The sequence below is a fragment of the Convolutriloba macropyga genome, chromosome 1 (assembly GCF_964194025.1).
Source record: "Convolutriloba macropyga chromosome 1, txConMacr16.3, whole genome shotgun sequence".
Classification (NCBI taxonomy): Eukaryota; Metazoa; Xenacoelomorpha; order Acoela; family Convolutidae; genus Convolutriloba; species Convolutriloba macropyga.
This window is the reverse complement of record NC_134468.1, coordinates 57,395,836-57,411,789: the sequence shown is the minus strand read 5'-3', so window position 1 is coordinate 57,411,789 and position 15,954 is coordinate 57,395,836. Positions and strand designations below refer to the sequence as shown.

Below are 15,954 nucleotides of genomic sequence, written 5' to 3'. Positions count from 1 at the left end.
TAGGTTGCTTCTTGACTTGCCAACTGACAGATCCCCCACTGTCTCCCAGCTTGAAATAGTATCCTGTGGTCGATCGTCTATCATTCACGTCTCCACTCCAGTCTGCATCTGTTTCACCAACTAGAGTGCTGTTGCTGGTTGATGGGAAAAAGAGTCTAAGAGATTTAGTATGTTGTAGGTATCTCAACACGCGCTTGCCAGCATTGAAATGCTCAACAGTTGGGTCATTCATGAAGCGTGATAAGACATTTGTGATCCACATGATATCTGGTCTAGTTTGCTTAGCTAGGTAAAGTAATGAACCTACTAGACTTCTAAACTCATGAAAATCTACTCTAACTGAATCTTCCTGAGCTACTTCAAGTTTTAGGTTATTTTCTGCTGGCGTTTTGCTTGGTTTGCAGTCTTGCATATTGAACTGTTCTAAAATATTTTGAGTGTACTTTTCTTGATCTAAAGTTATTCCTTTTTCTGTTTTCAGAATTCGCATTCCGAGAAACCATTCAAGATCTCCTCTGTCGTCCATTTTAAACTTTGATTCCAGTGAACTTTTCAATTTGTCGATCTCGGTTTGACTATTTCCTGCTATGACTAAATCATCAACCCAGGTCAGAACATAAAGTTTTTCATCTTCTTTGTTTTTTAGAAAAAGACAGTAATTGTGTTTACTTCTCTGAAAACCTTGCTGAATTAGAAAATTTGAAAGCTCCTGATACCAATTTTTGGCTGCTTGCTTCAGTCCATATATTGATTTTTTTTAAAGCTTACAAACTAACTTGTTGCCATTGCTGTCTAATTTTTCAAAACCTTTTGGTTGCTCTAGATAGACTTCTTCGTCTATTTTAGGATGCAAATAAGCTGCTTTTACATCCATTTGTTTTAAAAAGAAATTTTCGATAGCTGATAAAGCTAGTAGAATTTTAAAGGTTTCAGGTTTGCTTGTGGGAGCAAAGGTATCCGAATATTCAATTCCCTCAATTTGTTTAATACCTTTTGCTACGTAACGAGCTTTAAACTTATCGATATTTCCGTTTGAATCATGTTTAATTTTGTACACCCATCGGCCAGGAATAATATTTTGTCCTTTTTCTTTCGGAACTAAATCCCAAGTTTGTGTTTCATTTAAACTTTCTATCTCTGTTTTCATTGCTTCAAGCCGTTTGTCTTTTTGTTCAGAATTAATAGCGTTTTCAAAGTTTTCAGGCTTGATGAAATTTTTTGTTAATGTGCTTTGAACAGCATGAGAATAGCTTTTACCAAAACGTTCCGGAGGCGCTCTAGACCTATCACTTCGCTTAAGTTCTCTATCTTGAGCTGCTTCCTTTCTCAATCTTTTCATTTCATCGTACTCTGACCAAAGTTGGAAGGTCTTTTGGTCTCCTGAGGGAATTGCTATTTGACCTAGCTTACCTATCATTTGCAGTCTTGAGGGTGGTTTTAATTTTTTCTGTTGCGAATTTTTGACAGGTACTGGAATTTTTGAAGGCTTTCTTTCTATGTTTTTCACTGCAACATTTGGATTAAACTGTACATTAACTTTGGATTTTGGTTTGACGCTAGGACTTGGTTTTTCTTCTTTAATTTCTTGATCAACTTCAGTTTCTGTATTGTTTTCACTTTCTTGAACGCTCTCTGTTTCAGTTAATTCAACCTCTGAACTTAACTCACTTGAGTTGCTTGTATCCTGAAGTTCTTCTCTTACTTCGTCTAAGTCTAGATATAGAAAGCTGTCTTCTATATCTTCGGTTTCATTATGAAAACCTGGTATATTGTTTTCATTGAACCTCACGTTTCTAGAAGTGAAAATTTGCCTAGTTTTTATGTTTTGCAACAAATAAGCTGTTGTGTTATCAGAGTAACCAATGAACAGGCACTTTGTTGCTTTTGGATCAAACTTTGATTTCTTACTGGCATCGCGGTTTTTTGAATAGGCTACACAACCAAACACTTTTAGATGGTCGCATCTTGGTTTTCTACCGAAAAATTTTTCAAAGGCTGATTTTGTATTTTTGTTTTTGACAACTAAGTTTCTAGCATAACATGCTGTATCTACAGCTCGAACCCAATAGCTTTTTGGCAATTTTGAATCTATTAGAAGGCATCTTGCAGCCTCTACTACTGTTCTATTAAAACGTTCTGCAACACCATTTTGCTCGGGTGTTTCAGGAACTGTGAATTCACGAGCTATTTCTTTGCTTATGCAAAATTTTTTAAAGGCTTTGTTTTTGTATTCTGTTCCATTATCAGTTCTCAAAATTTTTGGTCGGCCATATTGTGCAACATACTCTTTGAAAGTTTGCAATGCTTGCGTTTTGTATTTCTTAAATTTTACTACTGCGTAGCCACTGAATTCATCTATGAAACTAATTGCATATCTGTTGCCACCTATACTTGATGGACTCACTGGTCCAAAAACGTCTGAGTAAACTCTTTCTAGTTTTTGAGTTGCTTTGTTATCGCTCAATTTTGGAACAGGTTTTTTCGAAATTTTTCCCAAAGCACAAGTTTCACAAAAATCTGAAGCTTGGGAAGCTTCGTCTGTTGTATTTGCTACATCTCTAAAGTTCAAATGTCCAAGTCTTTTGTGCCAAAGTTTTGCTTGACACGTGCCCCCACTTAAGTTTGAAAAGTGGTGCTTATTTTCTTTTCTGTATGGTAAGAAGAACAATTTGCCTCTCCTTATCAGTCTGAAGCTTTCTTTGCTTCTGAGTTTTAGAACTGACTTAGCTTTTGTGTGAAATAATTCGTGTTCTTTTTGAACTAAACTTGAAACCGAAATTAAGTTTGTTTTGTACTCTGGTACATGCAGAACTTTTTCAAAAGTCAACTTATGTAGCACACCTTTAGTGTCTCGTGCTTCCACATCTACATCTCCTATTCCTTCAACTTTTGTTTTCCCTCCATCTGGATTATTAACTGTGGTTTCTAGTTTTTGGTAATTTTTAAACCAAGTTTTAACTATCATCATGTGATCAGTACTGCCTGAATCTACTACTAAATCAGTTTTTGAAACTTCAAATGAGCTCTCAGCGCTTAAACTAGATGCTAAGCCTTTATGAGGACTTTTTTGTTGTTGTTTACATGCACTTGCTAGGTGGCCTTTAGCCTTGCATATACTACATACAGCGTTGTCTTTTTTGTAACAACTAGCTGCTAAATGTCCGGGTTTGTTACATACAAAACACAATCTAGGGCCTTTGGAATTACTAGGCTTAGAAAAAGTCTTCCTAGGATGTGATTTGAATGAAGAGTGTATACCAATTTGATGAGAAGCATTCTTTGCTGACATGGCAACGTGCTGATCCTCCTCCACATCATCTCTCTGTCTGCGGCTCTCCTCAAAGTTGGTGAGACGCTTCCTCAGTTCCACAAAGTTCTCTGCAGGATTGAAGCTCTCCTGCACCACAAAATGCTCGTATCGTTGTGGAAGTCCGTTCAATACCATTGCATTAAACAGCGTCTCAGAAAGCTCCTCACCAGCATGATGCAATCGGGTGACCAGTTCTTGCGCTCTGATGAAGTACTGGTGGATGGCTTCGTCCTCTCGAAGTTGTAGTCTGGCCAACTGCCTCATCAGACTTATCACTGTGGTAGTCTCGTCACTTCTGAAGCGTTGCTGGAGAAGTTGCCACGCTTTCTGGCCATCTCCAAGACCCTTGCTGTTCACACAGTCATGTCGGATGAGCATGAGGCTGCTGGCGTCTAGAGTCATCGCCAGGTAGCACCAGATCTGATTTTTGCGGCTCTCATCTTCCTGTACAGCTGTAGCTCTAGCTTGAGTCTGTGCCTCGTGTTCTCGCGTTTGCGCATCATTGGCATCTTCTCTCAGTGGTGCTGGCCTGTCAGGTAGCTCAACTGTGTCTGTGAGCGTTTCGAAGAGGCCCTTGGTTTGTGCAAAGGCAGAGAAACGAGTGCTCCATGTTGGGTAGTCCTCAGCCAACCCGCTAAACGTCATCCACTTCAAACTATTGTTTGATGGTTCCATAATGAAGTTTAAACTTCAACTTTTCTTTCACAATTTCTGATTTAGCTTTTATTTACGAGGGAAATCTCAAATTTTTTTATCTTAAAACTCTCGTCAATCTAGAAGAGCTAAAACTGCCAACACTGACACCACAATCTCAACCAAAACTCTATTAGCGTATCAACGGTCTGATGGCTGGGCCCATAACCTGTTAGCAGGATTACGAACACTGTAGCGCAACAACCCCGATGAGGCGGGACGAGTTTTGGCACGTTAGAGATTAAAGCTGTTAAAGCTCAAAAGATATTTGAGAGAATAAGAGTTAATTTTAGGAGATTCAAAAGAGAAGAAAATTGTGAAGATTTTAGCAAAAATCAGTGGTATATATAGTCGGAAAAATAAATATAACATTTACAGTGTACATTTGTTAAAAAGTTAAAGTATCAAAAATCAGGCGATTTTGGGGCGTATGAGTGGGCGTCATTTCATTATTACATGCAAAAATTTAGTTCACTTGAGATGGTTCGCAAAGTTGCATTTCCTATTCAATATTAGTAGATAAATATCAATATTTGACAAACATACAGATCTAAACTGATTTACATTCATTTTCTAAATTGTGAGCTGCAGTTGTCGTTATAAATCTGGTAAGTTTGTTTTCTTTCTGAGTTTATCAACATAAGTTAAGTTTCTAAGCTCTAAGATATTTTCTAAGTTCTTTTCTGTGCTCCAATATCTTCAATCTCTAAGAACCGCCCTTCACACTATAAGTATAAGTCTCCAAAACAGTTTGAGCTGAAACAGAGCTGAAAAGCTCTAAGAGAACTTAATGCCCGCTGGGTGCTACCAATTATATTAGTCCTGTTGCACAAATTAGGCAAGTTAAGGCAGTGCCATGTGTATCCCATTTATCTCCAAATGCTGCAAGTGCTCCTTTTTGCATATGCTATTAGGTTTCACCAACATTTCTTGTGCTTTTTTCAAAGTAATCGGGATGAAGTACAATTGTTTATGATGGTCATTAAATTTGAGTATGTACTGACCTCCAAGCGTTCCTGGTTCTTCATGTATTCGGCGTCATCTGCAGTGGCCAGGAATATGACTACAATTATGATGGCAAGAAGGGTGCACCCAGTGGCACTAAGCAGGATCCACTCCATACGGGACAGGTCTCGACAACGTCCTCCTTGCTTCGGTCTGTAATCACAGATCCATTGAATCAAAATTACTAAGTTTGCCAAATACAACAAGAACTCTTCCTCAATCCTGCTCAAGTAAAAACTCACAGGGAAGCTTTAAATTTTGCAAATTGCTTCTAGTAATCCTATTAAAACCATCGGGAAACTCGAAACTTCTGAAGTTTTATAAAAATTGGAAGAATTCCATCGGGATTTCTCCTATATTATGCGAAATTTACATTTCTTTGTTTTCCTGGAGGGAAAATCAGGATCTTAGTAATACTTACCAAATCTTACAATTTCCGACAATTTGCTTATAGGTATCCCATCAGGAAATGTAAGAATGTAAATGTGAAAAAAGTGGAATCTTGGCAAGTTTTCGGGAAGCAGTGCACGGGGCAGTTTTACCTCTGTTCAAACGTAGGCTCGAGTTCGATCAATCTAGGATGGCTAGTAAAATGCCGTACAAGTAAGGGCAGGTGGGTTTCATGAAATTATGAACAACTGACGAAAAAATCTGATCAGAGTTCATTGCCAGATGCCAAAAGCTGCACAATTTGCTTTGATCTGAGCAGAAGACTTCACTTGAGTTTGGGCTCTCAGTTTGGGATACCATAAACGTAACTCAGCAGCTAAATAATGCTATAAATCTCCAGTTTCTCTTTCAGAATGAGATTAAAAGATGTTAATGTTTTCTTCGCGGTTATATTTTGTTGCCGAATTCTGTATCCAGAACGTAAACCTATCACCACCTGTCACAACCTATCAAAGTGCTGGTCTCCAGTTTAGCCTACTAAATTTCGCGGTTTCAACTATACATAAAATGATTAAAAATAAAATGGGGCATGCCTATTTGGAATGTGTCCGTTTGCTTTGAGCTCCACGGTCCACCACCAAAATCTGTCTGGCTTTTTTGAGCTTTTTTTGAAATATTACCTCATCCTTGCCTTTTCAGTTTCTATTTTTTAAGCAGAAACTTTAGTGTTTGTCACTAGAACCTCACTACGGAAAAGTTTTCTTGCATGTCGTCATTGTTTCCAAGCATAGTTAAACAATATTGCAAAACTATGCGCTCAAATTCTATGAGGTACAATCAATAATGCAAAAAGTTGCTGTATTTTTAAATGGTACCATATGAAACCAAGAGTAGAAGATAAAAATAGGTGCCTTACTTTTTCCTTTTGAGTGGGTACACCAACTTCTTGGCCCTTGGTCCTATCTCTCTCCGCATTTCACTCCCGAAGATCGAGGGTCCTCCTGGATAGGCAGCAGAAGAGTACAATCGAGGGGTGCTCCGACGAGAGTCAAAGGCTCTCGATGACATCGTCCGCAAGTCATATTCGTCAGTTCGTCTCGTGTACATAGCAGGAAGCTAAACTCAGTTGAGAGTACTTGAGATAAACCTACAAGCACCTAAAAGAATCCTCTTTGACCGCGAAGAATTCTAGTTAAAAACACTTGCATCTTAGCACTATTGATGCATTTCTAAACAACTAACAACTCTGAAATCACACAGTAAGCAATATTATTGTTTAGTAAACAAACATGATCGATGACAAACAGTATTTTTCTCTAAACAAGAAAGATATTTACCAACTGTATGTTAAAACATGGAAGAAAAAGAGAAAAGTATAGAGGATTCAATTACAAAATTTACCAAGATGGTGGAGTCCGGATTGTATATGGCTAATCCCAAAACGGTAGGAGGTGAGATGGTACCGGATGGTGTTACAATTCAAAGAGAAAGCAAAACCATAGGCACCATGACCGAGGCAAACGAATTGTTTCCAGATTTCCCAAAAAAACTGGCCCCAAAATGCGAAGATCTTGTGATCGGCAGTATTATATTAGGCTTGAAATTGACAAATCCATTCATATCGACGTCGCAATCCGTGCTTATCGAGTTCTCACCACCAACGAGAAAATTCTGAACAAAAATGACTAAAAAAAATTCAAACATTAGTGGTTCAAGACGGTACCAACAACCCGCTCAAGCATAGTAGTCAATTTCCTGAACACAAAAAAAATGTTAACTTATGCATTGAGAAATTCAATTCACATATTTGCGTTGTTTGTGAAATAACACCACTGAAAAATTTGAGTGGTATTGCAAAAAAATGGAAAAAAACTGACGAAACTAATAATCTTATTAAATCGCACTATTCCGATTAAACCTGCTTCAAATAAATATTTCCTATGCAAATGTTAAAACTGTAAACAAAATTTTTAACAAAAACAACAATAGTGTGCCTGTTCCCAACAACTAGTTGCATTCTCATCTTCTATTAACATCAAATGGTAGCATCAGTCCCAAGGGAAGCTGACCAAAACAAAAGTTTAATAAAAAATCCTTCATACAATTATACTTTCAGCTTTCGAAGTAAACAATATAGCTACAGCCAAACATTTAAAAAAAATTATGAACTCCTATTAAAAATATCAACCTATCAACCAATAATACTCTGCCTTAAAATTAGAGGTGTTTCAAATTACTATGCCCAATCAAATTAAAGACCTCTACTGCAAAAAAAAACGTTTTAGTCTAATGCTGCTGACTTTGAGAACTGTTGTTGCAACTGTTTTTCATTAACGACATTGAATAACTTCAATTCGTCAAACCAATAGTCAAAATGCTTTTTACTTAGTTTTGCTACTGTTGGCCTCAGGAACTTCTGCGTCAACAGTGGCAATGATACTCTCTAATAGCAAATAACGTTTATCAAAGGCTTCATTGAAGCTTTAATGTTCCTTCAACAAACAAGGTCACTGCCTATGTGTTGTGAAAATTATGTTAATCTAAATTTTTTCATTAACTTAACGCCGCTTCTAAAATCCCGTGACGTTGAAACCATTCCAGTATTTGTTCCACAATACAATGAGTCTATCAGAATAACTCAGATAAGAGAGTCAGAATTGAAAATTGATCATCCATGTGTAAAGCAATCTCAGAAGGAAAAAACAGCTACGCACGCTAATACACAATCTGGTACTAAACTGCATTTTTTTTATTCCATTTCGCAAATATCTGGCACTGTTAATATGGCAATAAAAATGTTTCCAATCTTGGAAAAGAAAGCTACTGATATTTTAGAACTGGTCGTATCTCCTTGACCGGAAAGGAAAACATAAAAATAATGATCAAATGTTTGATGATTGTTTCAAAGATTTTTTCTGCAAACATACGCAATGGTTCAAATCTTTTCACGGATAAGTTGCAGAGCTTATGTATCTCAATGAAACCACCAACTTGCTTTTCTGTAATTGTGAATTTATCTATAAAGCCAACAATAAAGTTAGCGATGCTTTTTGGGACCAACTAGCATTTAAGGTTGATAACTCAATTACGAAAAACGGACAGATAATACTTTTGGGATAGGGTAACTTGGACAGATCTAAGATCTAAGCTTGAAACAATGAAAATTTCGTGTGACTTGCATGCCAAGAACAACACCATTCTAACTCAATAAAGTAGGCGAACAGCACCCAACATTTCGTTGAGTACATTATTACTGACTGCTTACTTATAGACGACAATATAATATGTGACAGTATCAAAAATGTGATCATTTTGCTATTTTAAAAATTTTAGAGCTTCATGTAGAAACTAAAAAGATGCCAGATATTGTACACTGCCTAGAACACCAAGATTGGCAAACATCTGCGTTCAGAGCTACTTGGATTCTATGCTTCAAAATTTCACCAAAAAAGTTTACAGCGGCACTATAAAAACGCTTCAAATAAAAAAAAGTTTAATAAGAAAAGGCAAACAAACAAAAGCTAATTCAAAAATCAAGACTATTGATGGTTGATCGAGATAGATTTTTGATTAATTAAAACTATGAAAAACTCATAAATCTAAAAAAGATAATTCAGTATTTCGAATGAAAAGGATATTAACAGATTTTATAGAAATCTTATCCTAGATTCAGAAAAAAACAGCAAATGTGGATACTGATAATTAATATAACAAAATCTGAGAAAAAACCGAGGGTTTTAGTTCAATAAATTACGTAACAAAAAATGTTCGGCAATTGAACTACCGTTTTTCCAAGATCGGAAATCTCCATGGACCTCAACTTTTGCTAAGGATGCCCAAAGCGTGCAATTCTAAACGAAAAAACATTAGATTTCACTTTGCAACGGGAGAAGACTGTCATGAAGTAGTTAGGGCACTGGGGAGAGATAAACCAATCAGACCGTCACACATTCCTGCATGGGCTAATAAAAATCCATGATCTGTAATGGTACCCATGTAAATTTTCTTGTGAACTATTCTATCAAATTGTTTTTCTTTCCATTGACCTAAAACAAGAACATTTTGTTATAAAGATTGAACCAGAAAAACCTAATGACTATCGCCCAATCTCCTATCAGAAGAAATTAGTTCACTCAATTACAAAATTTTGGATATCAAGTTGGACAACTTGGGATTTGATGAGAACCCAAAAAACATTAAAAAGAAGTTTTTGTTACGAACCGTTGTCTATATTTTATCTTACAAGACTGCATAGCAGACGAAATAACTATCCGAAGAGTTGTACCGTAAGGAACAGTACTTGGCTTGCTCTCATTTAAAGGAAATAATAATGATATGAGAACAAGTGATGATATTGAAACTGTACTTATACAAAATGCTGACGATAATGTTACTTTATGTTTTGTTACCTTCAATGACAAGAGCGAGGCCAAATTAGAAAACACTGCCAAAAAACAATATTGATTTTTCCATGAACACTAACTCACAATAAAAACCTCAAAAACTGAGTTCTTGATATTTGGTAAGAGCGATAGATGAAACTTTGAAGAACAGATAATTATAAATTCCATTCCAATAGACGGGACAACTGAAGCAAATTATTTACGGTACATATTCGTAAAAATAGTCTGCAAAAAAGATTGGAATGTAAATCCATGTGAAATTAAAATCAAACAAGACAAAAATTCCCAAACAAACTAGAACTTTCTTTCGCTTTGTTTTTAGTTGAACCCTTGTTTGTGGAAGGTTTCTTGTTTAAAATGACAAGATATCATATTTTAAAATATGAATTAGACTTACTGTTGTTCGCTTGATAAAAAAATACGTATAAACTTTACACGTTTTTCTCTTAGTATGAGACGAAAATTGAATTCATTTAACTCTTCTGTTGTAACGTTGGAGTAATGAGTATTTTGAAATTATTTACGCTAACAGAATAAAATAGTTGTAAAATACTTGACATGGTTCAAAATGCAGTGTGTTGTCCCACCCGGTAACAATTTCTGATTGCTCAAAACTTTTTTAGAGATATTTAAATTTAAATTTTTTGATTTTTAATTTTAAAAAAGTTTTATTTCGTCTACTGTATTATATAGGTTACTCAAATGAGCATTAACTCACACACTATTTAAATTATTAAAATGCAGTCAATTTCAAAATTAAAAAAATGACACTTCAAAACACGGGCCTTAAAAAGTGTTTCAGATTCACTTGAACTAAAATTAGTTGCAATATTCTTTTGAAACTGTAAAAATAGAATCAATTAATATACACTGCAATACGTAAGTTATCTTTGATTACATTTGAAAATTTAGGCAGGAATGGAAACAAAATTAAGGTATTCAGTTTGGAAACCTTTTCGAAATATAATATTGCCATTCTGTTTTTATGATTTTTAGCACTCAATTCCCAAAATGATAGATTTTCTTTTTGTTCTGAATAAATTCATTTTCATTTCTGTTTTTTGAAAAATTCTCATATCAACTGATTTTGTTTGTCAGTTTCCTAAGATACTAAAGTACGGATAAACCATGTTTTTGTCGTTTTATTCGCTTCTTTTTGATTTCGAATACAAAGCAAGTCCTTCTCGACCTTTTTCTCTTACGCTGTTACATTATTGGGTATTCTTTCAAATCTCCCAATTTTTGGGTATTCTATCATATGACGATTAAAAATCTTTTGTTTTTTCAATTCACCTCGAACTTTTTTCGTTTTTTTAAGACATCGAAAAAAGAAGACAAAATTCTTTTTGGGTTTTCTGTTTGCTCCGTCACTGGTGAGAATCTTTCCAATCTTATCCTTACTCACATTTTTAAATCTTTTTCAGGTCAAGTTATTGATAATTTACTTGAGAGACAGGAGACGTCAAAAAGCAAAAATCGCGTTGATCTTCTACTGAAAATTTATCAACGAAAAATGATGCCCCGATTTACCATGCAATTAGTTATATCTGATAGTGCTTTTCGGAAAGTAAGTCATCATGACATTTCGCAGCGGACTGCAATTCACTCATATTCATCTGCAACAATAGGAGATATTTTTAACGTAGTGTATTGCTGTTCCTCTGGAGCCAAAGAGGAAACATAAATTGTACATGTCGGTCATAATTCAATTGACAATTGTGTTTTTGGACAGGAGGCAGCGAGCGACTCAACTCGACAAAAACAGTCGACAAATCTATGCTAAAATTGAAACCTCATCGTGTTGCTATATGCAAAATTGGTCCAGTAAAGGATAGTTGCTTGGAGGAAAAACAACGTGGAAATGTTTAAATTTAATGATCAACAGCTTATAAATTAAGTATCAAGATATCTAGAAAAGAAAAGCCTGGAGATTGATGGCTCCTAAACTTGGTCACGGAATGAAGTTTTTGAGAAAGCGCTATCAATCGATGAAATATGGTTTGATTGAGTGGAAAAAATTGGCGTTTTTTGCTAGAAAACATACGTCACTATAATATAACGCATAACCTACGAGCATCACAGAATACAGTTCAACCTGGGAAATTACATAGAAATTGAAATTTTGCTTGAGTTGAGTAACTTTTATGACATAATATTATTACCATTCGTGTTTACTTTTTGGCTTTTTGTGTGAAATTTGGAAGACCAGGTATACATTAAGCAAAGTTACTTACCTCAAGTAAATATGAAACATGATAATTTAGAAAATATGCTGACTTTTTTTCCATAGAATGCTGATTTTATTTATCTCTGCGGCTGTTCGTAGCGTTTAATTTTTTGTTAAAAGAAGTTTTTTGCTTCTCTGTGGTGACACTGAGAGAAAAATCTAGACCCTTTGATGCTTCAAATTGTTCTACTTTGGAATTTGCTCTATTTGGCGCTCAAAATTGCATTAAATTTCTAGTTTTCAACGCTTGCAGCATACAAAATAAGTATCAAGATATCTCAAACTTGCTAGAGCAGCTGGACTCGGAAACCATTGCTTTAGTAACTGAAACTTGGATGGATGAGCGAAGAACAAAGTTTCTATATAAACCTCAACGCTGGACACAATTTTATGCAGAAAAATTGGTCACACCAAACAAGAGTAGCTAAGAGTGGCGGTTTTGGAATATGGATTACCAAAAAAAAATTTTAAACTCAAAAGCGAATTTGTGATAGCTGATCCTATGTTTTTGAAAGGTTGTAGCTGGAAATAGGCAATCCTTTAACGGAAAAATGTCTCATTAATATCTCTTATTGTCCACATCAAAGGGGTGACGTCTTTTTAGACGAATGGCGTGCTGAGATTTCTATTGCATTCTCAACTACAAAATAACATTGTCTGATTTGGTGACTAAAATTTTGATTTGTTGTGGGTTTATGAGCAGAAAATTCTTCAGAATTTTCGGGCGGGACTAGAATTACAGTTATCTAACATTGATAATCCTACACGCATTAGCAACAATAAACAAGTCTGATAGATCACTGTTTTTTAACTATTTAGCAAATCACTAAATGGAAAATCTGCTTACCTCCTTTCGATATTGATCATGATATGTTTTTTTTTCAGAGCAAACTTTTTTAGAAGAAAAACGAACTATTTTATTAAACGAGATACAAAAAAATTTGTTGATGCAAAATTTAATAGAGATCCGGCTCTTGCAGATTAGAGAGTAGTTTTTTGACAAAGAAACTACAATGAAATGTTTGCAGAGTTTAACAGAATGTTTTCTTCAACACTCGAGAAAAACGCACCAACATAAAAGAATTAGTTTCTATAAGAAAAAAGACTATTCTAGATAAACGTTGGTTGACAAATAAATTAAACTGTTAGTTGCAGTTAGTAGAGAAACATCGTTACTACAAAGTGATACAAAGTGCTGAATCATTTTTGTCATTTAAAAAAATATTAAAAATCTTGTAAATCGAAAGTTAAAATAAGCAGAAAATCAATTTTCAGTGGACCTTTTCAAAGAAAATTAAAACCTGGAATGAGAACTGGAAAGTCATTAAGAAAAAATTAGAAAGAAAAAGAACAATCCAAACATCAATTAAACTGATGAAAATGGTAAAAAACGAACAACAAAAAATCAATATGCAACACTTTTAACAGAGTTTTCAGCGCAATTGGCATCTACAGATGATAGATTGTTCCATTGAACGTCGCAAAAATAGAGCAGAGCGGCAATTTCAAGATTTTAACCTTAGACTTTTTACTTTGAGGGGAATCTATAAAATTAATGACAATCCAGACAACAAAAAAATAGCAGGGCCGGGACACATGATTGCTTGGGCATTGAAATCCGGAAAATATGCTAATGGGACAGATCTTCAGATTATATTTAACGATTACATTCCAGAGAAAGTTTTTCTAACAATTTTTTGGGATACACACATCACACCAATTTTCTAAAAATGAGATGTTTCTGTTAACTAATTATCGTCCAATTTCCGTAACACCAACTTTCGCAAAGGTCTTTGAAAGACTATTACTTAATCAGTTGGTAGATTATCTTGAAAAATATGCTCTCTTGAACAAAAAAAATCGGTTTCCAATCTATAAAGATGTCTACTGATGCTTTGCTTAACTTTATTGAAAAAGTAATGGGAAATATGGAAGATAACAACGACACAGGTGCTGGGTTCTTAAATCTTGCAAAAGCTTTCAAATCATATTCACATGAGATCTTTTTGAAGAAAACTGAAAAATTCAATCACTCTCAATCAACAATTTTACTTCTCAAATCTTTTCTTGCAAATCGAACACAATGCGTGAAACTGGGTATTGATTTATCAGATAAAAAACTATTAATCATGGTGTCCCACAAGGAAGTCTATTAGGACCTCTTCAAAATTCCACAAAAATTGAGAAAATATTATTACAAAAAGACAAACACCTGACGGAGAATCAATTCAATTTAGAGGCCGAAAGAACAGGGATGTTATTCTTATAAATCAGACTAATTTTGATCCAGAGTTCACATTTAAAGGTGAAGTTATCGAACCAGCTCATGCTTGTCGTTATCTGGGAGTACACATTGATTAAAACCTAACCTTTTAAAATCATTTGAACTCAGTTTTAAGCAAAATGGCTAATGCAATTCGTTCTTTGAATCTTGTAAAAAATCAAATTCCTTTGAATGCAAGAATTGCTGCTTTCAATTCAATTGCTTTTTCTCATTTTTTTTTCAGTTGAGTATTTTTTCTAACTCTTACGGCGAAAAACATAAACCGCATAAACAGGCAAAATAACTGGGGAATAAAAGATTGTTATTTTCAACAAAAATTGGCCACTCTAATGATCTTTTCATTAAAGATCGCATCCTGCAAGCCGTTTATCTCAAAAGTTAGTCTAATGAAGCTGCAAAAAATATAAGACACTGGGATACATCCGAAAATGCTTACTAGTAGCCATAACGCTAGACAGAACAAGAGAAAAAAAAACAAATTATTATTAAAAAGAGAACGAAAACAAAACGGATTAACAAGTCTTTAACCTTGGAACGCGTTCAAAAATGGAGCAAATTGCCCACTTCAATACGAACTTTTAACAGTAAAGCTTGCTTTAAAAATATTTTAACTGAGGTTTTGCTCGATCAGCACAAGAAAGTACCCTTTAATTGACAAATAGTGCCTTTAAATCCTATTTTACCTATGAGAACGAACAGCCACAATTTGAAGATTATTTTATTAAGAACAATGCTGGTTAATTTATTTATTATTTTAAAGAATGTAGATATCTATTCCTCGGGTTATATTCTGAGCGATTTACATGTTTCAAAAAAAAGTGGCACAAATGGCAATAGCAAACTTTTTACAGGTACCTGTTTTACTCACCAAAGTGACAAGATTATTATTGTTTTAAATCCTCGGAAATATTAAATCTCATGCATTTATCATACGTTGGCAGGTGCGCCAGAAAATTTGATTAGAAAAAATAGGAAAGAAAAACGTTTGAAGAACGAACTAAAGGACAAGCGATTGTTAGAAATAATTTCCCCAAAATTGTCCCAGGTATAATGTATTCAGGTTTGTCCCTCATTTTTGAATAAGCAAATTTGGTGAGTTCATGAAAATACCTATATGTCCACGTTAGCCGAGTCAATTGAAAACTGGCAATTTTGTACTTAATTATCTTTTGCACTCATTGAATAACTAACCTCCCGGATGAAGTTCCGTTCTTGGATTAGTACTGTATCAGAGCTCTTATCTTGTCCCTCTTTAGACTTGGCATGTCTTAAATCAAGTCTTGAGTTAGGTCTTAACCAAGACTTGACAAATGTTTGGTCAATTATTGAGCAGTTTTTTTAGTTATTTTCCGTTCATTTCGTAACGAACGAAGACAACCGCAACGTACAATGGCTTGCCTAAAAACTCTCCAAAGTGAAAAAAAATCACAAGACAACACGAGCACTTCCACGAAGTTTACCTGACAGAAAATGAAAAAGTCTGATATCGCTAAAAGATAGCAGTCATGGCCACTTTTTTCTACCCATTGAAAGAAGTTTGGTTGCGGGGTAAATACATGGGACACTTTAAGATGACATAGACTCAATTCAAAATTGACTCGGTCAGATTAATATCTTTTACTAGCTTTAGTACATTTTGAAC

The 15,954-nt window shown here is 34.9% G+C and overlaps 2 protein-coding genes across 3 annotated transcripts in view; both read right to left on the bottom strand.

Moving 5' to 3' along the window:
- The window catches only part of LOC142340744 (small COPII coat GTPase SAR1-like), a 356,486-nt gene that overhangs the window by 136,355 nt on the left and 204,177 nt on the right, over nucleotides 1-15,954 (bottom strand). The window lies entirely within an intron of this gene.
- The window catches only part of LOC142349960 (uncharacterized), a 99,796-nt gene that overhangs the window by 81,434 nt on the left and 2,408 nt on the right, over nucleotides 1-15,954 (bottom strand). The window contains exons 2-3 of one of the 2 annotated variants that reach the window (XM_075401833.1): nucleotides 6,315-6,555; nucleotides 5,008-5,161 (exon numbers count right to left, since the gene is read on the bottom strand). In XM_075401833.1, the coding sequence (XP_075257948.1) occupies nucleotides 5,008-5,161; nucleotides 6,315-6,505 (345 nt within the window). In that variant the 5' untranslated portion in view covers nucleotides 6,506-6,555. Of the gene's footprint in view, nucleotides 1-5,007; nucleotides 5,162-6,314; nucleotides 6,642-15,954 lie in introns of those variants that run through there. The other variant, XM_075401841.1, reaches the window with a different exon arrangement.